This window comes from Calliphora vicina, chromosome 5, assembly GCF_958450345.1.
Source record: "Calliphora vicina chromosome 5, idCalVici1.1, whole genome shotgun sequence".
Classification (NCBI taxonomy): Eukaryota; Metazoa; Arthropoda; class Insecta; order Diptera; family Calliphoridae; genus Calliphora; species Calliphora vicina.
The window spans coordinates 43096798-43122973 of record NC_088784.1 but is presented as its reverse complement, the minus strand read 5'-3'; the positions used below and the strand labels follow the sequence as shown (position 1 = coordinate 43122973).

General features: G+C 30.8%; 1 protein-coding gene across 2 annotated transcripts in view; it reads left to right on the top strand.

The window, feature by feature from the left end:
- ttv (exostosin glycosyltransferase 1 ttv) overlaps window positions 1–26176 on the top strand; it is a 159106-nt gene that overhangs the window by 71476 nt on the left and 61454 nt on the right. The window contains exons 1-2 of one of the 2 annotated variants that reach the window (XM_065510542.1): window positions 8674–8677; window positions 14139–14260. Coding sequence is in view for 1 of the 2 variants with exons in the window: in XM_065510541.1 (XP_065366613.1) it covers window positions 14141–14260 (120 nt within the window). In the remaining variant the exon portion in view is untranslated. Of the gene's footprint in view, window positions 1–8673; window positions 8678–14138; window positions 14261–26176 lie in introns of those variants that run through there. The other variant, XM_065510541.1, reaches the window with a different exon arrangement.

Sequence of the window (26176 nt, the reverse complement as noted above, 5' to 3'; positions counted from 1 at the left end):
AAAAGTGCGTACTAAAATTATTAAATATTTTCAACAAAACCCAACTTGGTCCTACAAAAAGTTGCCCATACGATCAAACTGCTTCCAATGTTACTAAACAGTATCGCGCAAACTTGTCAGTTGACAGAAAACCTGATAGAGGTAGAAGGAATATTCCACGTGATGTTTCTAAAGCGAATAAATAGAAGGCATTTTCAAAAGAGCTCTTAACACTTCCGGTAGGAAAGCAGTCCGATTAGCTCAGTACTCGGACTATTTTGTACGAAAAGTTAAATCCAATGCAGGTTTCAAAACATACAAAATCCTACAATCCTACAATTTTACTTCGGAAATTAAAGTCAAATTTATAAAAAAAAAATATACCTGCTGCATAATGGATGACGAAACGTACATATGGAAAATTTGTCGCACCTTCCGGGTCAATATTTTTATGTTGCTGATGGTTGAGAGAATGTTGTAGAAAAGTTTAGGATCCAAAAGCAGAAAATTAGTCCAAAAAGTTCTTGGTATGGGAAGCAATATGCAGTTTCCGTAAAAGAAGCCAAACATTTGTTACAAAGGGCTCTATAAATACCGAAATTCACATCAAGGAATGTTTGCAAAAAAGGATGCTTCTATTCATAAGACTTTTTAATGTGTCCACATATTTTTGGAAACCTGTCGCTATAGTAAGAGAGGTCTTGAGTGTTAAAAGAACAATAATGTGGTATTTGTACCAAATCCTCCAAGGCCAGTGCACTATAGGTAATTTTACCCATTTTTGAGGCAAAAAGTCATTTTTTTGAATTTTCATGAATGCATTTTTTGTTGTTGGTATTTGATAAAGAAAAAATTAAGGCAAACAACTGTTTTTTTTTTGTAAAAAAATAACTGCGCACAGTGGCTCATTATCGTTTTTCATCGGCCAAAACTCTGTAACTTTTGAACCGATAGAGATATTTTAGAATTTTTTGATGGACAGATAACTTCTTGAATTTTTCTCCAGTTTTAATTTCATTAAAATCGATTCAGCAGTTGTTCAGCAATTAAAGTTGTTAAAGTTAAAGTTGAACTTTTAATTTTTTATAGCATTTAGTATGAAAATGCGGATTTTTTTATTTTTTGCATCAGCTTTACTTATAAAAAAGTTGTAAGCAGATAAAAACATGTAAGGGCGGCCAAGCTCGACCATATAATACCCTACACTATAATTTATTTTCGTGAATGATTTTCGGAAGAGGGCCTTATATGGGAGCTATGACTAATTATATACCTATCGCCATGAAATTAGGTCGAGTGATTTATGTCTATTTGGAAGTTATTTTATTACTTTATGCTCGTTAAAGTGATTTTCGGAAGCGGGCCTTATATGGGAGCTATGTCTAATTATGGACCGATCATCATAAAATTAGGTGACATTAATTCAGTTTATATAAAACTTATTTGGAGCAAAATTTGTGTAGATACCTATATAAATTAACCATTTACGACCGATAAAGTATAATTTCGGGAGAACATTTGTATGGGTTTTAGGTGAAATAATAGACCGATTTCAGTAATTTTCAATAGGCTTTCAAATAAAATTTATGAAAATAAAATTTATGTATCAAATTTTATCGCAATATCTTCAAAATTGCGACTTGTACTTTGCGCCAGTCATATGAAGAGGTAAAATAAAAATAGAAAACAAATTTGGGAGTAATTTCGTTCAAATGAAAAAAGTGTTCAAGAACAGGTCAACAAGCATATATGGGCTTAAAGAGGATACTTTGGTCTTTCTACTGGTAGTAAAATTTGTTTAACCCCTTTTGACCTAAGCACTTTTATTCCACTGAAATTCAAGTTTGACTAAATGATAGTACCTAAGTAAAAATTTAATAATACATCAGGTATAAACGGTATAGTAAGAAATAATACCAGTTCTTAAAGACATAACAAAAGAAAAATCATCCAATATTTTTTTCTAATTTTTTGGCCACCTTAGTTTCAATGTGTTTACTATTGAATGGCATTAAAATTTTTGAAATCGGAGTTAACAAAAAGTTGGACTTTTGGCCGATGAAATTGAGACATGAGCCACCGTGCGGCGACTGCTTAGCAAGTGGTCAAAGTCATTGAAATCAGCATATACAGTGCAATTTGTTAGAATTTTTAAGTTTATTTAAATAGTTAAAAAACAAACATAAATTTTAATTAAATATGGAAATACTTCTGACATAACCCTTAACTTTATAATATTTTCTGAAAAATTAACTTTGGGTAAACTTTTAAAAATTTGGCCGAATTTGGCTGGGTTCAGAATCAGAAACGTGTTAAATGTGGAATTTTGAGTTCAATTTGTCACTTTCATGTTGCACTTTTTGAGAAATATAATTTTTCGTAGGCAGCCTCCGATTGCAAAATAATGAACTTGCGGAAGTCTGGTTGGATGAGCAAAAGAAAGAGGAGAAGAATTTTGTTGTTGCTAAAGTTGAATGCGGCAATATTTTGAATGAGGAATAGGCTTTAGTGAAGGAATTTTTTTTTTTTTTTTTTGATATTTTGGAAATAAAAATGGATCCGCCATTTTGAATTTGGAAAATTTTACCTCAGATTCGAAATCAGCAATCTTGAATATTAACGTATACCGATTTTCATCTTATTCAGTGTTTCCTTATAGTTTTGGCCACAAAAATGGGTAAAATTACCTATAGTGCAGTGGAGAGACATTGGGCTCTTGTTAAAAGAGAATTGAAGAGCACAAAAAATGTTTCCAAAAGTGTGGTAGAATTTAAACGGAGATGGACAGACAACCTGTTCGAACAAAGTGACAGAAAGCTCTATAAAAGTTGTAATAATAACATCAATCAAATAAAAAATCAAAAGTGTAAGTTTAGTGGTTTCTTTCTTATTAACATTTATGCATGTTAAGATATCTCGATCTCACTTCTTAATTTCCTCAAAAGCAATTTTGGCACCTATATCAAAAAACATTGCTAAACTTTTTTTCACAAATTGTACAGATAACCAGAGACCGCGCCTACTACCTTTTACGGTGCACAGTGGTATGAGAAAAAAAAAGAGGGAAATAAATCTGTAACTTCTAAACCCTTACGCTGATTTGAATGAAATTTCACATGCGCAAAGAGGAACTGTAGTCGAGTTTAAGTTTTGAATTTGGACCTCATGACCCCACCAGGAGCGGGACCAGGGGTTCCCAAAGAAGGACACCTCGGGTATGTTCAATTTTTAAAATGATCCTATTTCTTCGTTTGTGTTCCGATTTAAAAAAAATTACACATACAGAATCTCCTCGTCGAGCACCACTACATAAAACCTATCAATTATCTCTTATAGCTTAGGAGATATTCGCATTTGAAAATTTAATTTTCAAATGCGATGCAGTTTTTTGGTGACCGCGGTTCCAAATATTCGCCGATTTTATACATTTTTCTTTGATAGGATTAACAATAGATCTATATATCAAATAAAGAAATCATGAATCATGACTGAGTCCAAAGTTACATGCATTTGAATATAAAAAAGTACTTTTATTCATTTTAAGTTATGTAAAAAATTTCTAAGAGGATGTATAATGAATTTGTACTTTTTGAAAAGCTAACTTTACGCCAAATATTTTAAATGAAAAAACATTTATAATTTTTGATACCGACGGGATCAGGTCCATTCAAAAAATGCCTATTTTTTATGTAAAATTCAACTTTAGGGCAAAAATTCTCAAATCGCATACTCGATATCAAAATATAGTAACCTATTTTAGATGGCCCAATAAGTTCTTAATTATCTTGTAAAGGGTTCCGATAACCCCGCCGCTATTATGGATATTATAGCCAAAAAACGAAAAAATCCCATTTTTGGGATTTTTCAAGATTTTTTTTGGGAATTGCGGGATACTTGATAACAAATTTCAAAATTTGATTTTATTTTTCCATTTTAAATAGAAAAATCTACATAACTGTGAAATTTCAAAAAATTTGTAAAATTTTGAAATTTATAATCAGGAATCCCGCAATTCCCAAAAAAGTATTGAAAAATTCCAAAAATGGATCATTTTAAAAATTGAACATACCCGAGGTGTCCTACTTTGGGAACTCCTGGTCCCACACCTGGTGGGGTCATGAGGTCCAAATTCAAAACTTAAACTCGACCACACTTCCTCTTTGCGCATGTGAAATTTCATTCAAATCAGCCCTCTTTTTTTATTCTCATACCACTGTGCGGTGGCTGACTGACTCCATAAAAGAAAAATCAATTTGTGAAAACTCAAATTGTAAAAAAAAAAATTAATAAAATTACTACGAAACTTTTATTAAGAAACAGCGGCTTTTAGCATAATTTGGCGGCTAGGTTCAGCCAGCTTTCAGCCGCTCGTCGCAGGTCTCTGCTGAGATCTTGAGCTTTAATCGCTTAAGATCTTATTAAATTTGTTCAGCTTTTTTCCTTATTCCGAACATTTATACTAATCGTTTGAGTGGTATTCCAACAAATTTCAAAAAATTACGTTCATCGGGACACTCTAATGTACGTGTGCATTTGTGTTGTGATCAGTGCTGCCATTTTGTTAGGTTTGGTGTAATTTACACATTACATTAATTGATATTTGATACTCTTAAAGTTTGCAAATTTGAGTGCATTCGTCTATTAAATTTAATATCGCGCGTAAACGTTCATTCCCACTCATCAAGGATTTAATTTTACCAATGATTCTTGTAGGTTTTTGGCATACAATTTGGTAGGATAAAATATATCTCAGTGGCAACACTAATTGAGATTTTGTTTATTCATGTGGGTGATGGTCGGTCAATTGTGTACGAAATACGAACGTCGACCCAAACGCAATTAAAGACTGTCTCCCAAAACAGCTACATGGTTGCAATATTTCGAACTATTCTATAACCAACACATTAATAATCTCTAATGCCTGCCTACAACCTTTAACGCGTTAAAATTTGTATTTAATTTGTTTCCCATTTATAGTCAGATTTATTTCAATTTACCAAATAATATTACAAACTTAACAAATTTTTAAATCTCAAATGAGTTGTTTGATATGGTCTTCTAAGCATTGATTATCTGATATGATGGAATAGAAAAATTAGAATATTTTATCACAAATCTTGCTCCATCCGAAGGAGTTTGTGTACATGACATGATATTAGATTTTAATGTGCTTTCTAAAAGTGATTTTCGATACACTAGCCTTTAAAGTGGATAGATGGGATAATTCAGATTTATCCAGATGTTTGAATTACAAAGGAGGATGCAAATATGACATATTAGAGCCGTACAAGGAGTGTAACCAAAAACCACACATACTAATTTGACCAGTTTCTGTACGTGTGTATCTATCTATCCTCATGATTTTATCTGTATGCAGCACGTCTGCTGGCATGTCTGTCATTATTTTTTGTTGGTATTGTTTCTTGTATTTTTTCGTTTTACTCTGTGACCCAATATTTAAGAGAACAAATTATTGCTGTTAAGTATTTCGTTGGCTTATTGTACAAACGTGCTAAGTCCACTTTTTATGAAATACAAAACGTTAGAATAAGTAAAAATAAACTGTTAGCTCAAAAAACATATACAATTATTTCGATTTTCTAGTTGTTATACTGTTTTTTTTTCAAAATTATTATCACAGTCAAATGGGCATAAGTTATGGTTTTTATATTTCTTTCTGTCACTTTGTTAGAACAGGTTGTCTATCTCTGTTTAAAATCTACCACACTTTTGGACACCTTTTTTGTGCTCTACAATTCTCTTTTAACAAGAGCCCAATATCTCGCCACTGGCCTTAGCTCCAGGCAGTTTGGAGGATTTGCTTCTCTTGGTGCAAATGCCACATATAGTGACAGGATGCCAAATCAGGCCAAAAATAAGTGGACACATTAAGTTTTTATGAATGGGAGCATCGTTTAAAGATTCCTTGATGTAAATTTCGGTATTTATAGAGCCCTTTGTTACAAATGTTTGACTTTTTTTGCCGGGAACCAGGAACTTTTTTGGAAAATTTTCTGTTTTTGTGTCCTAAACTTTTCTGCAACATTCCCTCGAGCATCAGCAACGTAAAAATATTGACCCGGAAGGTGCGGAAAATTTTCCATACGTACATTTCGTCATCCATTATGCAGCAGGTATATTTTTATACAATTCAGCTTCGTGAGAAGGGTATATATAAGTTTGTCATTCCGTTTGTAATTTCTACATTTTTCATTTCCGACCCTATAAAGTATATATATTCTGGATCCTTATAGATAGCGGAGTCGATTAAGCCATCAATTTTCTGAAGACCCCAGTTATCTTCGGGATCCAAATCTTCAATAATTTTGTCAGACATGCTTTCGAGAAGTTTCCTATTTAAAATCAGCAAAATCGGTCCACAAATGGCTGAGATGTGAAGAACATTTTTTTTTCGATTTTTGACCTATATCTGGATTACTAAGTCATTAATATAGACAATATGGATATCTAATGGTAGATATTTCAAAGACAATGGGTCAAAATCGAAAAAAATATTTTTTAACTCGAATTTTTTTTCATCAAAAAAAAAAAATTTTTTTTTTTTAAATTTAAAAAAAAATTTAAATAATTCGAAAAAAAAATTATTCAAAAAAATAAATTTTGTTTACCTAAAAATATTTTTAAAAAAAAATAATACTGGGTTAAAAGTTTTAATGAAAAACGTGTGTTAAGGATTTTTCGATCTCAGTCCTTAATAGAGCCAAACATGTTTCAATTATTAGTCAATTCATTTTATTTTTATTTAAACCAAACAAATGTAAATCATAATTTTTTTAAGGAAATATTTGATGATTTTGAAATTTAACGTTACTGCTCTTTATTTACTGATAAAAGTAAAAAATTATATATTAAATATAAGAAAGATTTTGCTATATGCTGTAGAATTTGTGAAAATGGACTAAACACATTTTCACACAAACCTAACGATTTGTTCCTTTTGCGTATTTTCCAATTCAGTCTAATGTAGATGGGGAACAATCGTTTAGCTTTCAATATATTGTTGATATTGTTATATACATATATTAGGGTGACATCAATTTGCATATTTTATACGCAATAATATTATGATACGTCTAGTTAAATGTTTGTGATTATGAAATTTTTAAAGTGTATGGAAATTAAAATTATTTCAAAATTAATATTAAATTAATTAAGTGGTAAAGTCGAAAGGAGATGATGCCCTAATAAATAAAATCTGTACATACGCTTAACACTCACATATGAATAAGTATTTACCAATCCATATAAACTCTCACAATAGAATTGCAGTCTGTTAATATTAAAGATTTTTTGTAATTAAATCTTTTTCGTATTGCACTTTTAATACGTTCACGTTAAATGGTATATCTCCTTTTCGACTTGTCTGTGTTTGCATTGGTTAAAATGCGATTTGTATTTAGGTTTTAGGTTTAGCAATGTTCAATTTTGCAGTAGACATTAAATAACAAAACACAGAGGCGCAGTTGATAAAATAAATGGTAATAAATTGGAATAAGGTGCTAATCCGATTTATTTTACACTTAGATCAGTAATGAAAAATTTCGACAAAAGAAAGCGTATATGCCAGCATTAGATGACATAACTCTATCTACAAAACCCTATGATAGAATTCAAAAATATTATTTAAATGAAAAACGAACAGTGTTTTCTATTTAATTCAAATCTTGCGTAAGTTTTGCGACACCCTTTATTAAACAAATATTGAGCATTGAGGTTAATGGTCATGTGGGTGGTTGGTTAGCTGGAAGCACAAGTGCTGTTTGTTTTAGCTTGAAACTATTGACAGGATATTGACTTAATTAAGTTGCAGTAAGTGTGTAATTATATCTTTCTGGAAAAAACCAGCATGATGCATTTCTACAAAGACACAGAAAATTCCATGTAATACGTATGTGGTACCAACTGTATGTTAATGAGTCCCATCAAGAGTTTTACACAGACTAACATTAAAAGTGGAACAAACTTCTTCTAGGAGATACTAATTAACTCCTTAAGTAACTTTCGCAATAATAAATTAATGTTATTTAATATGAATTCATTTAATTCTGTCTTTAGCTCTAAGCTAGCTTTCAAAGAATTAATTTTGACTAGGGATTTGCAATTAATCGAATTATCATACATTATGATAAATCAATATCGATTAATAATCGATTAATCAATATTTCTGACCCAAGTATACTTTTAGAAAAAGGTTGCAAACAATATTGGTGAACAAATTCGATTATTTTTAAATTTAAGTTTTTATACCCTACACCACCATAGTGGGGAGGGTATAATGCGTTTGTGCAGATGTTTGTAACGCTCGAAAATATTAGTCTAACACCCACCTTAAAATATATAAAGTCTTAGAATCACTTTCTGAGTCGATTAAACGATGTCCGTCCGTCCATCTGGTCGGCTGGCTGGCTGTCCATCGACTCAGAACGTGATTCTAAGTCGATCGGTATAATTTAAGGTGGGTGTTAGACTAATATTTTTGGGCGTTACAAACATCAGCACAAACGCATTATACCCTCTCCACTATAGTGGTGTAGGGTATACAAATTTGTTAGAATATTTGGAGATCATTTGATTAAATATTACTTCATAGAAATAATGTTATGTACATTATAGACGTGCAAGAGTGTAACTTAAAGTATTGTCAAAACAAGTATACCATATACATAGCTGTTACTACCCAGCAAAAAAAGTGAGGAAGAAGATGCAGAATTTTCACAACAAATAGCATGCTTGATGTACTTCCAATTTTGGTGAAAAAGCTATGAATTTTACATTAGCTTGTCATTGGAGGGATGTTGTTCATTTTTGACAACTTTTTACTTAATAAATTCGATGCTTTCGATGCGATTAAATTTCGATTTTAAGGTGTTATTTTAATGTAGGTAGTGGATACCTATATTTTTTGGCATCTTGGATGGAAATATAAATAATAGAAAAAAAGTGATGTAATTGAGCATTTATGAATTGATTTTAATGTAGTTATAAAATTTATGAAACAATGGTTGATTAATTTTAATGATTAAAAAATGTAAAAATTGTTTGTATACCAATTTTTACAGGTTTTAATAAATTTTATAAAATTCAAAAAATGTAGGAAACAATTACATCAACGAAATATTTATAATTCAGTGTCAAATACCCATATTTAAAATCACATCTTCAGAGGTAGAAAAGATTCATTTGCAACTTTAGATGTGATTAAAATGTCATATGTAAAGATGCACTTCCATTATTTTTTGCTGGGTATGGGTATAAATATGAGAATGAGTATAACTAATGTTGTATGGTTTTGCTTTTGCACACACACTATACTCTTAAAAACAAAAGCAGTTGTTTATTGTTTTGCATTGAGTATGTCATAAAATTCTTTTTTGCACACAAATAGCTGTTGTAACTACAAGTATTATAAAATATTGTAGGTGAAACAAATATACAAGTGAACTTTGGTGAGTTGATGTGTATACATATTGATGTGTATACACAATATGTAGATTGAATTGGTGCGAAAATTTATATAAAAATGAACAACACGCGGTTTAGAAACGTTTATTTCTGGAAATAATTCAGTATCTCGGGAACTATTGGAGATATTACTACGAAATTTCTCATGGTTGGAGCTGAGGTATTTTCGAGTTGATTTGCAGTTGATCAGTTTCCTAGCGCTAATGGGGGCCGGTGCGTTGCCCCTCAAAGTTAGTCACCTCGGATCACAATTTTTTTAATAAATCGGCAAAAATTTATTTATGATCCGAACGAGCTGAAATTTAAAATATAAATAGCGCTCCTCACCTATGTATATTAGCAATAAAATTCTAAATAAAATAAAAAAGACTTGCTAACAATTAATTAACTTGTCCCTATAAAAAGTTAAACGCATCCAAAGTTGGAACATGTGAAAAGTGCCGTATTTTTGAAGTTTTTTTCCCGAAAAGGCCCATCTATTTTTTTCTTTTGTAGAAAAAAATGTTCTTCGGGACTATATACAATTTTTATATGATCGGGAAAAAAAATTTAATGCAAAAGCGTGTAAAGTAAATTTTGGCTCACTTAAGCGGAAACAACACCGCCAAGACCTATCCAAACTTGGCCAATTTAAATAAAAAATAGATTTGAGCAAAAAATTCTAAAAAGGCAAAGCACCGATCCTCGAAAAAGCTTCATACTTGTATAACCCTATATGCTTATTAAATATCTACAAAGTTTTTTTACTATCACACGGTAGGCACTTTTCTAAAAAAACTCAGTTTTTGTAACACATTTTACCCGGTTTATGAATTTCGGTATTTGAAAATAAAAAAAAATTAAAAATTACCTATAATGTTGTTTATTTAAGGATAATTGAGTCTATATTATTTCCAAATCTTGTTATGATATCTTTAACCGTTCAAATTTTATATTAATTCAAATTGTATATTTTTCTCCATGGAAAATCACCATATATTTTTTTATGTTTTTAGGTAAATAACGTCCAAAAATTTATAAAATTATTTCATTTTACTAAAATATCAATCTTCAAGTCCTAAGGTTTTCAACAATATCAAATACTTATATAAAAAGGCCTTTATTTACTCTTCAAAAGTTCCACAAACCTTGCCCCCTTTGGAAAATTTGTATGCTTGTTCATATATTTATAGAAACAGACATACATACATACTTATTTGTTGGTAAAATTTCTATAAATCATACACACGAGTTTTTATTTGCATCATACATAGGGATGCCAGATTCCGATTCGCAAAAAGCTGGACGTTGGGTTTTAAAAAGATGGACAAATCAAAAAAAAACTGGACATTAAAAATATGACCGAGACAATGTTAATTTTGGTTTTGTGTAAATATTTTTTTAAAAATATATTTATATCCATTCTACACTAGGGTGGCCCTTAATAAACGAAAGTTGGATTTTGGCCATTCTTACTCAAACCCCCCCCCCCAGTTTGCATTTACAAGGGGAAAAATTAATTTTTTACAGTATTTGTAAAAATTTTGTCATTAGAAAATTACTTTTGCAATTTAATTTAAAAGAATAGAAATGTGTACGTAATTTTCTTTCTAATGAGACATAAAACACAGAAATTGGTCAAAAAATTTTAAAGTTATTAAAAATTCGCCAGGCCATTAACGTGTCTCAGGCAACTAGAACAAGAAATGTAAGAAATTTTCCGGGAATCCCGACCAAAAATCCCGGGAATCGGGAAGTAAAAAATTTCCAAAATTCCCGGGAAATTTGTCCCGGGTATTCCCGGGATAAAAACCCTAGGTGCTACAGTAAAAAACTAGGAAAATGAGCGAATTCACGTAATTGTGAAAAAAAATTCGAAAAGAATCCATAAATTTTTATGATCGATATCTCATTTTGTTTCTATTACATGTGTCTTTGCGATAAAGCAATAAATCTGAACAATTTATCCCGTTTTCGATTTTTCATAATATTTTTAAAACAAAAAAAAATTATTTTCACGCAAAAAAATATATTTTTTGCTTCAATTTGTTATTACAACTCCGAAACTACTGAGCCGATTGAAACACAAGATATATGTATGTGAAAATTTGTACAAATGTTTTCAAAATTCAAGCAATCGAAAGAAGAACATTAACTACTCAATTTTATGTATATCATACAAAAAAAAGTAAAATCTTTGGAAAATTATCGAATTTACTTAATTGTGAATAAATTCGAAAAGAATCAATAAAGTAATAAACCTGAACAATTTCTGCCATTTTAGATTTTTCGTGAGTTGTTTAAAACACAAAAATTTGCTTTTTTCACTTAAAAAATATATTTTTTCTATTTAGCTGGACAAATTCAATTTTAGCTTGAAACTGGACAGGCATCAAAAAAGCTGGACAATCCAGCCAAGTCCAGCCCGGCTGGCAACCCTAATCATACAATAAGTTACTTATTGTATTCCATCTTTATCTACTAGTATTTGCTTGTGCGAAACATAGGAAAACCAATATGTTACTCTCATTCTCTTTTTATCCACTCATACAATAACTGCTACAAATAATAACAATACCAACTCATAACAAAAACACCAAAATACTCAACAATACTCACTCACTTTAGCAAACACACAAAAACTTGTACAAACAGTTGTAACTGTGCACGTCTTTAATGTACATATACATATGTTCGTCATAGAACCATTTTCAAAGAAATGAGTTTTTAAAATAAGTCATCTGACATCCGATTTCTTATTTTAGTGGCAAAGTTTCCAGCCACCGAGAAAACTCTTTCACTTTCCACAGATGTTAGCTTTATCTTCAGTAAAGCATTATAAAGACAATCTAAATTTTTTGTCCGATTGGTATTTGCTTCAAATAAAGCTAATTCCCGTTTAAAAAGACTTTCAGCATTTGATTTTAAATGTTTAGCGTTTTCTTTTGCAATATTGATTGCATATTCTAATTTGTTTTTTTTTTTAAATTTTGCTACATTTGTATTTCGGAAACATCATCATTTACTCTTACAAGTGTGTGTAAGATCAAACAGTATCAAATAAAATAAAAATAAAATAATATTAGTTTTTGAAAAAAATGTAAAACTACGTTAATTTTAAATTTCCCGTTTTTGCCGGGAAAAATTTTTAAATTTCCCGGGAATTCCCGACAATAACTTTACGGGAAATCCCTGGAATTCCCAGACCCCAAACCCTAGTCATCACATTGGGATTTATTGAGAATATAATAGGGAATACAAATATGAACAAATTATGACAATATCTCATATAGCTTTTCCGTACCTGCGATTTTCAAGAAAAAACAAATTATTTGGCCATATTTTTGCGAATGATTCCAATTTCCTTACTGTTATGAATTTTAAGAAAAACATATTCAGAAAATTATTGTCCATATATTTTTTAATATAGCCTGAAAGTTTTACTAAAATGGGAAAACGTTAACCCTTAAACATAACCTTGAAAAAGAACTTTAACCCTGAAAACTATCTTGCTGAACTTTTAAAAAATGTGTATGGTGTATGCAAAAAGTTACAAACAATATTTTGTAATCCCTAATCTATCATGTGATGACAACAGAACTCTGGAATCAAATGGTATTCTATGTTTTTGAGTCCATGAAAGATTTCTCACTTTCCAGATATACTTACAATAAAACGCTTTACATGAACCGCCACGGAAAACTTTTTCTCACTTATTTCTTAAAAAGTCGTTATTACTGTTAATAAATAAAATAAAAACTTTTAAAAAACAAAAAAAAAATTGGCAAAAAATATTCAGGAACAAAAAAGTTATAATTGTTCAAAGTTAGTTAGTAGATTTTTATTTTCTGTAAAAACATAACATTCGGAGTTTAGGCACCAAATCTTTGTGGTCCCATAAAAAAGTGCATGACTTTGGGAAAAACTGGGAGACATGGGTTTTTTTTGGTCTTTTATCATGTAGTGGTATCCGAATATGGTTATATTTCCATGACTCAAAAAATTACACACAGTGATATCCATATTTTCTATGTTAAAGACTTAGTAATCCAGATATAGATAAAACATAAGTATAAAGTCGATCGTTTGCTTATATTTCAATCATTTGTGGAGCGATTTTCTCGAATTTAAATAGCAACCGAACCAGGACTGTAGTGAATATATTGAAGTATCAATCATGTATGTAAAAGTCTTTTGGGTGCTTTTGAATGTTGATTTAAACAGATAGACTAACATGGCTATATAAACTCCGCCATCTATAATGCCATCAGCGCAAAAGTGATGTAACCTACAATATTTTTTTGTTGCTGTTCTGGTGTTACATACAGTCCTTACATTACCAATATAAATACAAAAGTGGGGTAAGCTACCTAATGGTATTCAAAAACAGATGGAGCTAAAAAACACGTTTTTGCACAGAACATAATATAACAAAGTAATGTAGCAAAAGTGGTGTAAGTGGAATATACCACTGAATAAGTAGTTTGGGGTTATACCACTTTTGCGCTGATAGCCTCATATATACTTTATGCAGTCGCAAATGATAAATGTAGGAATTACAATCAGAATGATAAACTTATAATTTTTACCATTTTAGACAAAAAAATATTATTATATTATAATTATACATTTATTGTTCTTCATACTCGTATTATAAATACATTTGTACGAATATTTGTTTTTTTTTTTTGTTTTTTAGGTTCCTGAAGTAGTTCGTTCTATAACTGAAGAACGAATCTTCTCCTTACGCCAACAAACACAAGTGCTCTGGGAACGATATTTCGGTTCCATTGAAAAAATCGTTTTCACAACATTCGAGGTAAGTCTTTTTCATTTATATAAATTTAATAATATAAATAGTATGTATTTGTTTATTAAACAAGTATGTATTACGAACGCGCAAATATTGTTTTGTTTCTTAATTATTTGTATTGATCGGTATCAATAATGTTTGTGCGCTAAAAAAAAATATAAAGCTTTCCAATACAATTTATGATGGAGGCATTCAATTGGAAATTAACAAAAAACTTGAGAGAAAAACTTTAAAATGTATGTGCAAACATGTGCAAATGTATCAGAGATGGATAGATTATTTTAATATAAAACAAGTAAGAGGGCTATATTCGGCTGTGCCGAATCTTATATACCCTTCACCAAATTATACTTCGAAATACAAATGTTAAATATTTTTAGGTAAACATTTTTTTCCAAACCAATATTTTTTTTTGGTGAAAAAAATATTGGTTTTGACCCATTGTAGGTCCAACTTACTATGGTCTTATATACGTCGTTGCAAAGCTCTTTGAAATATCTATCATTAGATATCCATATTGTCTATATTAATGACTTAGTAATCCAGATATAGGTCAAAAATAGGTCAAACATCGAGGTTGTCCTGGTTTTTTCTTCATGTCTGACAGAATTATTGAAGATTTGGATCCCGACGATATCTGGGGTCTTCAGAAAATATATTTCAACAAACGGACAGACAGACATACGGAAATGGCTTAATCGACTTCGCTATCTATAAGGATCCAGAATATATATACTTTATAGGGTCGGAAAATTATATTGTGGAAATTACAAACTTATATATACCCTTCTCACGAAGGTGAAGGATATAATTAAGGGCCACTTAACACATTCAAAACTAAAAATTCGTCTAGAAACTTTGTTGATATTTTTGAATAAATTTTTCGTTTGGAATACGAAAACAGGCACTTCCGGTTTCTATATCACAAGCGCGTACCTTGAGTGAAAATTCAACATGTGTTTTGTTATTATTACAACAACAAATGTGATATTAAAATTCGTATTGAAGTTTTTAAAATTTGAATATGTTTACATGACTTTGCTGGCGACTTAACTGTATTTCCGTTACTAGAAAGCAGAATTAAATTTTTTATACAGTTTATTATGAGAATTTCTAAGTCCCAATTCTGAAGAATTTGAAAAACTTGATTTGATACTCAATAAGTTTTTTTTTTTGTAAAACATTCAAAATTAATTTAAGTTAATTGTGAGTGAATTCCAATCCAAACAATAAAAACATCATTAACAAGCAAAAGATGGAGGAGTTGAATTGTTCGAACCTAAAGAAAAGGCCAAAAATATAGAAAAAAAATTTTGGAAACAATGTAGGCCGAAAATACTGTACCAGAATAGCTGCAATTCAGTTACCGAAATTCCGCTACTTTATCATTAAATACGACTACCGAAGTAATTCAATAATCAAATATATTTAGAAATCTAGAAATTGTAATTAAATCCCACTATATTTTTTCGATGTTAATATATTTTAAATTGAAACTGCCGTATGAGAATCATTTTAAAATGTTTTAAAAAATATAAAAAGTTTTCACAATTTTTGAAATTTGTATGAAAATATCTATTAATGTATTGCTATTTTTTTGTGTTGTCATAAATATGTATATATTTAGCAGAGACCGTTTTATTAGTATGTATTTTATTTTTGAATTGTGCTAGAATTTTCTACACTTGTGAATTACCAATTTGTTTGAAATCGTTTTTTGTTTTTGTTTTTTTTTTTTTTTTTTTGTATGTGTTAAATTGCGTAAATATTCATAAACATTTCCAATTCCACTTTTGTTTTTTTTTTATTTCTACTTTTATAGTTTTTCTTGTTTTGTTGAGAATATGGAGCACAACAGCACTGAATGTCGGTCAAGACCGACCAAATTAACATCCTTTTAGTCATTCGTTAATTGGTTAAATTGTATAAAAAATATTATTCATACTTATTATGCTACATATTCATATTTATTTTATTCTAATTTAAAAAATTGATTTTTCAATACAACAAATATTGTTTTTAAGTTATTTCTGCATATAATGTATATGATTTGATTAAAAAAACTATTGGCACTGTTTGTGAAAAACAATATTCGTTATGGTTGCTTTTAATTTATTTCTTAAATGTTAAATAATATTATTTGCTATACATATTATAAATCTTGGTTTAAGGAAATCTACAAAACTTCTTTTAATCTGCCGTAAAATCAATAAAATAATATAAATATGTAGTTAAATTGAACAGACATTCTTCGCATGGGTTCAAAGTTAGCTAATTATATCGAAAGTATTGGAGCTTAAGTGGAATGTATTTTCTTTTCGCACGTTTTGAAATTATGAATTCGATTTTGCGAAGCAGTAACTCAGAATCAGTTACATCATTCATTAAATTAATTTTTTTAAATTTTTATTCTTTATTGTATATTTCTTTTAAGAAATTTAAATAAGTATTAAAATCTTAACCTAAACTATTACTAAATGTCAGTGTGCTCGTATACTATACCCTAGAATACTTCCCTGTGGTACAGCATCGGATATTTTTCGACGTGACGAGATCACATCTTTTGATCTGATTTGGAAAGATCTTTCTTGTATGTAATTTTTAAGCAGTTTATATACATTCGCAGGTGGTAATCTAATAATTTTGTGTATTAGTCCATCGTGCCAGACTTTATCCAATAAATAATGCAGGGCAATACTGCTTGCTCTCGAAGGTTTTCCGAATAAGAGCAGTTATCTGTTGGTATCATAACTATCTCAGATATTTTTTATGAGGATGGGAAATATCCAATACGTAGTATTGAGTTAAATATGAATAAAATAATTATCAGTGCTGAATTGAGCAGATTAATTATTATCGTCGTAATAATTTTACCTTTGATTGTCGTCTTCACGGTAGAGAACCGGAATTTTATTGGGAGTGGCACCACATTATTTATGACATTATAGATCTGCCCCTAGATTTAAATTTGGAGGTGACATAAACGGATATAACAATGTCAGAAGTACACAACTTGGAAGTAGTAGGGAATACAATATTAAATAATTTATTTGAGCCGACTCAGAAATTGAATATGACAAGAGAGACGACGTTTCGAATTAAAGAAACTGGTAGAAAGATTTTTAACTATTTTTGAAATTAAATTTTTACTCTAAAATGTAATTAATCTAACATTGGATATTCGAGAAATTGTAAACTTATCGCCTCTAACATTAATACATTTTATTTATAAATTAGATCAACATATATGAATTTAAGTTATTATAGTGATAATATTCAATTTTTTATTAACAAAACTTACTTTTATTTGGTATTTTTCGCTGGGTGTATTTGGTAGCCGTTGTCTGGTCCTGTGTTTCAAGTTTGTTCTCTGGTGATTTTTCAACCTCGTTTACGGTGTGACATTATGACATGATGTCAACTTAAGCTCATTCATTCATTCATTCACTCATTCATTACACCCACAAAAATAAACACTCATCCACAAAAACACATTCACACACAACAAAACACACTCGCTAATACATTAGCTATTAAAGGTGAGCTACTTTACTTATCCACCTGCTGGTTGGTGTTGTCTTTTTTTATCTTGGTATATACAGTGTCGAACAAAACACATTGGATTAAAATTGCTTCTATACTATTTCTATAGGGAATAAAAATTAGTTTGTTTTTTTTTATTTGGAACAAAAAGTAGATGATACGAAAAGTTATTTAATTAATAAACTTAAACTATATATACACAAAAATGCACAACAGCTAAGGAGTGCATCTGAGGATGATGGACGGCTTGTGATGGAGTTCAAAAAACAGCTGGGCTCAAAATCTATAGAGCTGAGAAGAAACCGTTTATATCGCAGAAAATATGATCCAGAACACTTGATCTGCGCATTGAAATACCGTTTTATTTTCCGATGTATCTAAATTTAATTTTATGGACTCTCTGATGGATTGAGAAGAGATAGTTCGACGATCTTGCAATAACATACTAACAGTGCTATTCTCGACCAAGTGACAAGCATATTTGCGTGATAGAAAACATTTTTGTGATAAGATCCTCAATTTCCTATTCTGGGTGTTTGTTTTAGTTGACATTGATAGTTGTTGTGTCCAGAATATTCCAGAATGTTTAAGAGTGTCTTGACAGATTGATAAACCTGGAATTTCAGTTGTTTTCAATAAACACACAAGCCCTTTTTTTAAAAAAAAGCTTTTATTTTGTCCCAGCAATTCCAGAATAGGTAATTTAAATAACAATGACAAGAAATGTTTTATTAACAACTTATGAATGCTAATTGTAGTGAATTCGAGAATAGTACTGTAAATCCCGAATACTTTACTGAAAGTTAAGCAAGGAGGTGGATATGTTATGGTGTATTTGACGGTATCAAAGTAAATTACGGAGAAGATGCTGCCTCATGTCTGTGATAAAATGCTCCACCAATGTATATTACAACATGACAATGATCCTAAACAAACATCCGAATTAATGAAGGGGTTTTTGCACAGGAAGGCGTTAATATCATGCAGTTCCCAGAACAGTCACCCGACCTTATGGGAAATAGTAAATAGAACTGTAAATCGGGAATTCTCACATCGAGATCCTAACAAATTGTATATAGTATAAGCTATAAATGGGGCATTGCAATAAGAACGTTTTTTTTTTGTTTTGGTAAATTTTTTTAATAATATAAGAAATACTGCAATTAAATTTCGTTGATAATAATACACCCAGAGAAAAAACAGCTTAAAATCAATAAAAACCACATTGCATCAATAAGAAACATTAACGAAAGTCTAGTAATTTTGACATTTTTTGCCTGAGTGCACTGTTGTTTCTAAAATATTTACTTTTTTTGGAATTGGAAAACATTATAATGCTAATTTTGGCCAATAATGTTTTGACCTATACTGTATGGAATATGGAATGTGTGTATTAGGGTGGCGCTTATATTGGACGTTTTTCGATATTCGGTGCACCCAGGAATGGGGGTTAACAATGACCTACCAATTAAAATAGTAACCCCAATAAACAATTAAATATTATAAAATAGGCTGCGAACCGAACATTTAACATTTTAAGATTTTTAATCCTCATTTAGCATTTATTATAATCGAGTCAAATCGAATATTTGTTAGATTTTTTGAAATTTCATTTAGAAACATTTTGAAAATGTTAAATTTGGAATTTAAGATGTGTATGAAAATGTTCAACGTCTAAAAGTTATTCGATTTGGCTTAAATATTCAGCATCTGGTTTTTAAATAAAAGAGAACAATTTTAGACCTTAGGAGCACCGAAAATTCAAAATGTTCAATATTAGGGCCTCCCTAGTGTGTTTGCATGTGTATCTCGTATACTTAAAGATACATATAGTAGATAGATTTAGGTTCGGGTAGAATTACAAATTCGTATAGTTGTATTAGAGGTGCTCTGGTAGTAGTGGCAGAAGTGGTTGTTCGTTTATACTTGATATTTATGCCACTTAGGCATCAACAATTTTCCAATCATCGTCAATAACAACAACAGCTACAACGACTACAGCGACATTATCAACATCTGCACCCCCATCAGACATTCAATACTTTCTTGCTGCTGGTGCTGTAGTTTTAGTGGTTGTTGTTGCTATTAAGTTTATTTTCTCTTTATTTTCTCTTTATTTTGAGTTTTTGTTTTTGCTTTTTAATGTAGTACGTATCATCATTACAGGTGCTATCAGACGTGTACACCAGGGACAGAAGCAGTAGCAGTAGCACTGAAGGAGCAGAGTGAGGAAATCAGTAGTTGGATTAAATATCAAAAGGTGGTGTGTGTAAACATTTTAACTTATTGCCTGTGATTTATAGTTGAAACCCTGAACTAATTTACACACTCCATTATTATGGAAAACGTCGATTAGGGTTTATCTTGAAAGTTAATTGCTTTGATGTTGTTGGGCTTTTTACTTTACATTTTTCTTCTTGTTCATCTTGTCATACATTATTTTGATTTGCGATACTAAAAAAAAGAGAACAATAATTAAAGCTATCATCTATTTACATATTTGAATATTATGTAATTAATAACACCAGTTTACAAGGTTTGTTATTTTAATCCGTCTAACTTTGGGAAAAATAATGAAAAAAATTCAAACTTTTGAGATATTTATTTGGAAAGAAAACAATGGAAATGTCATTAAAATTGAAACGAAATATTTCAAATGAACAGTGATAATTGTGTTTTTATGAATATTTTCATTTGTCTCCCTCACACTCTTCTATCATATGCTGGTCGCAAAAAACTAGTCAATTCCTTTAAAATTCGGTTCAGTGTAGTCCATCGGAAGAAGAGCGCAAAATGCTAAGAATACAAGGCGAGATACAGGGTGTCAAAGTGCAACCTTTAGTTTCCAAAGGTTTATAGAGCTCGTAACTTGTACAAATAAATGAATGTTCGTGAAAGTTGCCGATCCTTCTTTAGGAAATTTTCACGTTTTATTTTCATTTTAACAATTTCCCTCTAGTTCTCAATAGGATTGAGATTGTCAGATTGAGGAGTCCAATGAAAAATTAGAATCTTATTGCTCTGTAGCCAAGTCTTACAAACTTTGGAGGTGTGCTTAGTATCGTTGTCTTGTTAGGAGCTCCCTAAAGTGGCATAAGGCAACATTAAATCCTTCAGTATATCACGATATATGAACCGATCCATAATCCCATCAATTTTATGAATTGGCCCAATTCCTTGACCAGAAAAACAACCACAGACAATTACATTCCTCCGTGTTTAATTGTTCCTTTGCAATACTTAGGATTCAGTCTTTCTCCTTTTGGTCTGCGTACACACCTTATTTCATCGGAACTTTTTAAGTTGTATTTGGATTCGTCAGAGTCGATGTGTCGATGTGGGCTTTGGCAAACTCCAGTCTAGCTTTCTTGTTCTTAGCTGATATAAAGGGTTTTTCTTACTGGTCGTCAGCTGAATAATCCGGCTGCTACTGCTCTTCTCCGGATTGTGAGAAGGATATATATACATTAGGGTGGCCCTTAATAAACGAAAGTTGGATTTTGGCCATTATCACCCTCCAGTTTGGTGAACATTAGTAAAAAAATCATCCTGAAAAAGCCCTCTGAAGTTTTGAGATGCATTTACAAGGTGAAAAAATTCATTTTTTTCAGTTTTTGTAAAAATTTTGCCATTAAATTTAAAAGAATCGAAATGTGTACGTAATTGTCGTTCTAATGAGACATAAAAAACAGAAATCGGTCAAAAAATTTTAAAGTTATTAAAAATTAGCCAGGCCATTAACGTGTCTCGGGCCAATACAACAAGAAATGTATTAACAAAATTAACATATTTTGATAAATATTAAAATAAAAGCTCATTTTTACTTAAAATATGTCCATATATACTTGTATATGAGTTTTTGTCTTCGTAGGATCCGTTAAACTATTCTTAGGTATGAACAAAAAAATAAAATTTTTTAACGGCAGTTTCAAAACTCCATTTTAAAATTTTTAAAAATTTTGTTAAACAAATTTCAGAATTTTTTGATCATCTCATTGGGATTTATTAAGAATATAAGGGAATAAAAATGTGAAAAAATTATGAAAATATCTCTTATAGTTTTTCCGAACCTGCGATTTAAATTTTGAAATTTTCGAGAAAAACCAATTATTTATCCTTACTCTTATGAATTTTAAGTAAAACCTATTGAGAATATTATAGTCCAGATAATTCTAAATATACTCTGAAACTTTTACTAAAATCGGAAAACGTTAACCCTTAAATCGTGAAGGTCAAAGGTCAAATTTTTCAATATTTGGAATTTCTCTTGGAAAGATTTCGAAATGTTCGAAATGTTGTATGTTTTTGGGCCGATTTTGATGAAATTTGTCATTCCGTTTGTAATTTCCACAATATAATTTTCCGATCCTATAAAGTATATATATTCTGGATCCTTATAGATAGCGGAGTCGATTAAGCCATGTCCGTCTGTCTGTTGAAATCAATTTTCTGAAGACCCCAGATATCATCGGGATCCAAATCTTCAATAATTCTGTCAGAAACAGAAAAAAATTTAACAAATAATAAAAAATTGCTGTGATTTCTGAGTAAACTTACGAATTTGACAATGACTGGAAGAAAACTTCTATTTGTAGTTATACAAATTTAGGCCCTAATTTTGTAAATCACGTCACAAAGTGATATTTATATGGAAAGCAAAAACAAAGTTTCAAAAATTTCAAAAATTTGTTTTATATATAAATTCTTAACAGAACAAACGCACCAAAATTCAAGCGTTGATTTGCCTTTCATAATTTGAAAATTTTGTATATAAAACAAAAACAAATTTTTAAAATTTTTGAAACTTTGTTTTTGCTTTCCATATAAATATCACTTTGGTGGCGTGATTTACAAAATTAGGGCCTTAATGTTTTGCAATATTATAAATTATGGCATAAAATCGTCAAATTGTTATGAGTAGCGGGCGGATATTTATGCATTTATTATTGAAAAATATACATCGAAAAAATTAAAATATGGCATACAAATTTAAAAAATATGCAATTATATTTTTGTGCAGAAACATAAAATAATTATGGATCGCGCAATGTCCAAAAAATAGACAATAATTGTCACTAATATTAAATGTTTTATCACTTGGCTGACTCCAATTTATATATGTTGGACAATTTGACACGTATGTGCTATTTGTAACGCAGAGAGAAGTCAATTGGTCTCATAAAGTCTAGCGTAAAGACAATTGTTACTTAAGTGTCTCTAAGTAATCTATAGTGTAGTCACTTTAAAGGTTAATTGTGTAGTGCATTTGTCTCTACGATATCCAAAAGGGTCAATTGAACTACTGCTTAGGATATGCATGTGTTAAAATAACTAATCACGTAGCTAGTTATGTCACTAGTTGTCACCCCAAATGATAGGTAAAATCACTTGTTCATGAAAGTCTCCTAAAGCAGCTGGGAAATGACTGTCAGGAGCGGTAACTGTGTATGTGAAGCTTTCGATAACAAAATCTCTTATAAATCTAAATTGAAATAAAAATAAATAGGAACTTAAAAAAAACTCTAAACTTTTTTGAGGCAAAATGTCTTCAAATAATATTTTTTAATTGCCGATAGAGAAATGAAGAACTTAATGCCAGTTTTTCGATGTAGAAAGAAGTTAGTCTATAACTTCTAATGCTGTTTCTATAACAAATTTGACAAAAAAAAATAGAGAAATGAAGAACTTAATGCCAGTTTTTCGATGTAGAAAGAAGTTAGTCTATAACTTCTAATGCTGTTTCTATAACAAATTTGACAAAAAAAAATTTGCCCATTGACGACAAAAAAATTATATCTTTACTAGCTGAACCCGGTCCGCGTTGCTGGCCTTTCAAATAATTCTGTTTTATATTGCATCTCGATTTGAATATACAGTGTCGAACAAAAAAAGCACGGACTCCCCCGACCTGACATCGCACCTGAAACACTGAGGTGGTCATTTGACAAAGTTGTAGCAGATATCTATAAGTACAGTGGCATGATATGCCCTTAAAAAAAAAGAAACGGATGTATTTAAGGCAAATGGGATATTATATTTATGAATTCAAAAATTTGATTTTACCACGCCCCTCCGCCAAAGATCAAAAATCAAAAATCTGAAGATTCACTGAAAATTTGATAAAAATCGGTCCAGCCATATCTCGGGAACCACTATGCCGATTTCGTGCATACTTCACATAAACCATCTACAGACTATCCCCAACGTACCCTGAAATTTTGGTTGAAATCGGTCGACCCGTTTTCGCAGTTAGTGGTGACATCAAAATGTACACTTCTTTTTATATATAAGATTAAAAACTTGGATAATATGCATATAAATATGCATTTTAAAGTAAAATATAAGAAAATAAGCATTATCAATAAAATATGCACTAACAAATCGATGATATTTTACAGCAAAGTGTGAGATTCAGATAGATAATTAGTCAACCTTGTATTTGGAAGTTCGTGAAAAAATATGCATTTGCATAAAAATCCGCCCCCTAGTTATGAGTTTTATACCAAAAATCGCATCTAACACCACTGGTCACAACTTTAATTGTCGGAAGGTAAATATTAACGAATTTCCGTTTGACAATTTTGAAACATCTCTTGTGTGTATTGTATTTTACGTAAAAAGTCGATTACTTGATAAAATGTAGTGGCAATAGAAGGCATAAATCAAATGCATTATTTTAGAATATTGTTTCATATTTGTACGAAACGTGTAGGAACATCGAGTGTGTTTTATTTATGTTATAAAATGCATACGAGTATTTTTTTATACATTTCGTATCGTGATATTTAACTAATGTAGACCATAGTAGACATAAGTTACGGTCCAATTTTGCCATAAATAGCCAGCACTTCTCTCTCTCTCTCATCTTCAAACATTCACAACGATTTCATTCAACTTTAGTGCTGGCAGCTCCACCATGATAGCACATATTCATGGATATGTTTGTGTGTGGATATCTCTGATGCATGAGCTATCCTATCACCCACTTTCATACAAAAACGTACTTGTACATGGGATAGACCAATAAAACAACCTTTTTTTATATGTTTTTTTTCACTTGTTTTGTTGGTGTATTGGATGTGATTTATGCGAAACGATTTAAAGTGAAAAGTGGCACTTATGCGCGTAACGTGTGCTGGTGTAAATGCACGCTAGAGAATAGAAAAAAACAACAGCAGCAGCAGCACCAGAGAGCAGAAAAGGACATGAGACTGAATGAATATGTGTTTAGGTATATACTATCCGCGGCGGAGTCAATGCCATCACGAACCTTGAGTACAGTGAGGGGTGAGAGGAGAAATACGCAGTAGAGAACAAAACGGAACCGAGTTGAACTTTATGAAAGCGGACATGAGTAGCACATGTGTCTAAGTGCAAATTAACGGTCATTTGCGAGGTTTATTTGTGCATGAACGTGTTTGTTTTACAACGGAGCGACTAAATGTCTTTAAAGTTGAATAATATTTATTTCCTCATTCTCCTTCAAAGCGTTGATAAACATACATACATATGTATTTACATACTTAAATTCGAGTATCCAGAATTGTTTATGAATAAATACCCAGCAGTTCTGGTTAAGTGTTCTGAACTAGTGAATTTATCTATCATTGGGGTCACCACACTGTTAGTGCTGGTTCACACACTTCAAGTCTTGTGATGGTAGATGAGATTGTAGAGGGAAGATTGGAAAGATTTTTCTCTTTTTCTTCCTCTCTCTTCAATAAACTCAAGACTTGCTCAAGTATGCTTGACGTGTGTGAACCGGCACATACGGAATTAGCAATGAGACTGGCTTAAGTCAGTTGACCCTACATTAATTGCAAGAGTAGAATTGACTTCTTCTGGTGGGTGAGAAAAGGCTAGATTACCTGTGATGTATAAAGTAAGCAACTGACTTATTTCTGCATAAAAGTGTCAAATGGCCCAACATTATATAAATTGGAGTATTTAGACAGTACTGTCTAAAAGCGATACATTGACTAATTTAGTCAATGCAGAACTGCTGGGTATATTCATCATAAGTATGTATATAGAATACAATTACCCACTGAACATTTTTTTAAAAGAATTCGGTCGGAATTCGTACCGATAGTCTGCACAAGGTTCTGATTTCGTATCCTATGACGGTAAAAAAGCTTCCGAAATATGTACAGTGAGCCTCAAAAGTGAGTATACACCAAAAATATTTGATTTTTTTTAAGATAATGAAAATCCTAAAATTTATTCATCGATTAAAATTTTAATGTTTCGGTTTGTTCGAGATTGAGTTGAATAATAGATTCGGTTGTGAAAAAAAAAGATTTAAGTCGGACTATAATGATTTTCATGATCCTAAAAAAATCAAAAAATTCGCGGGTGTTTACTCACTTTTGAGGCTGT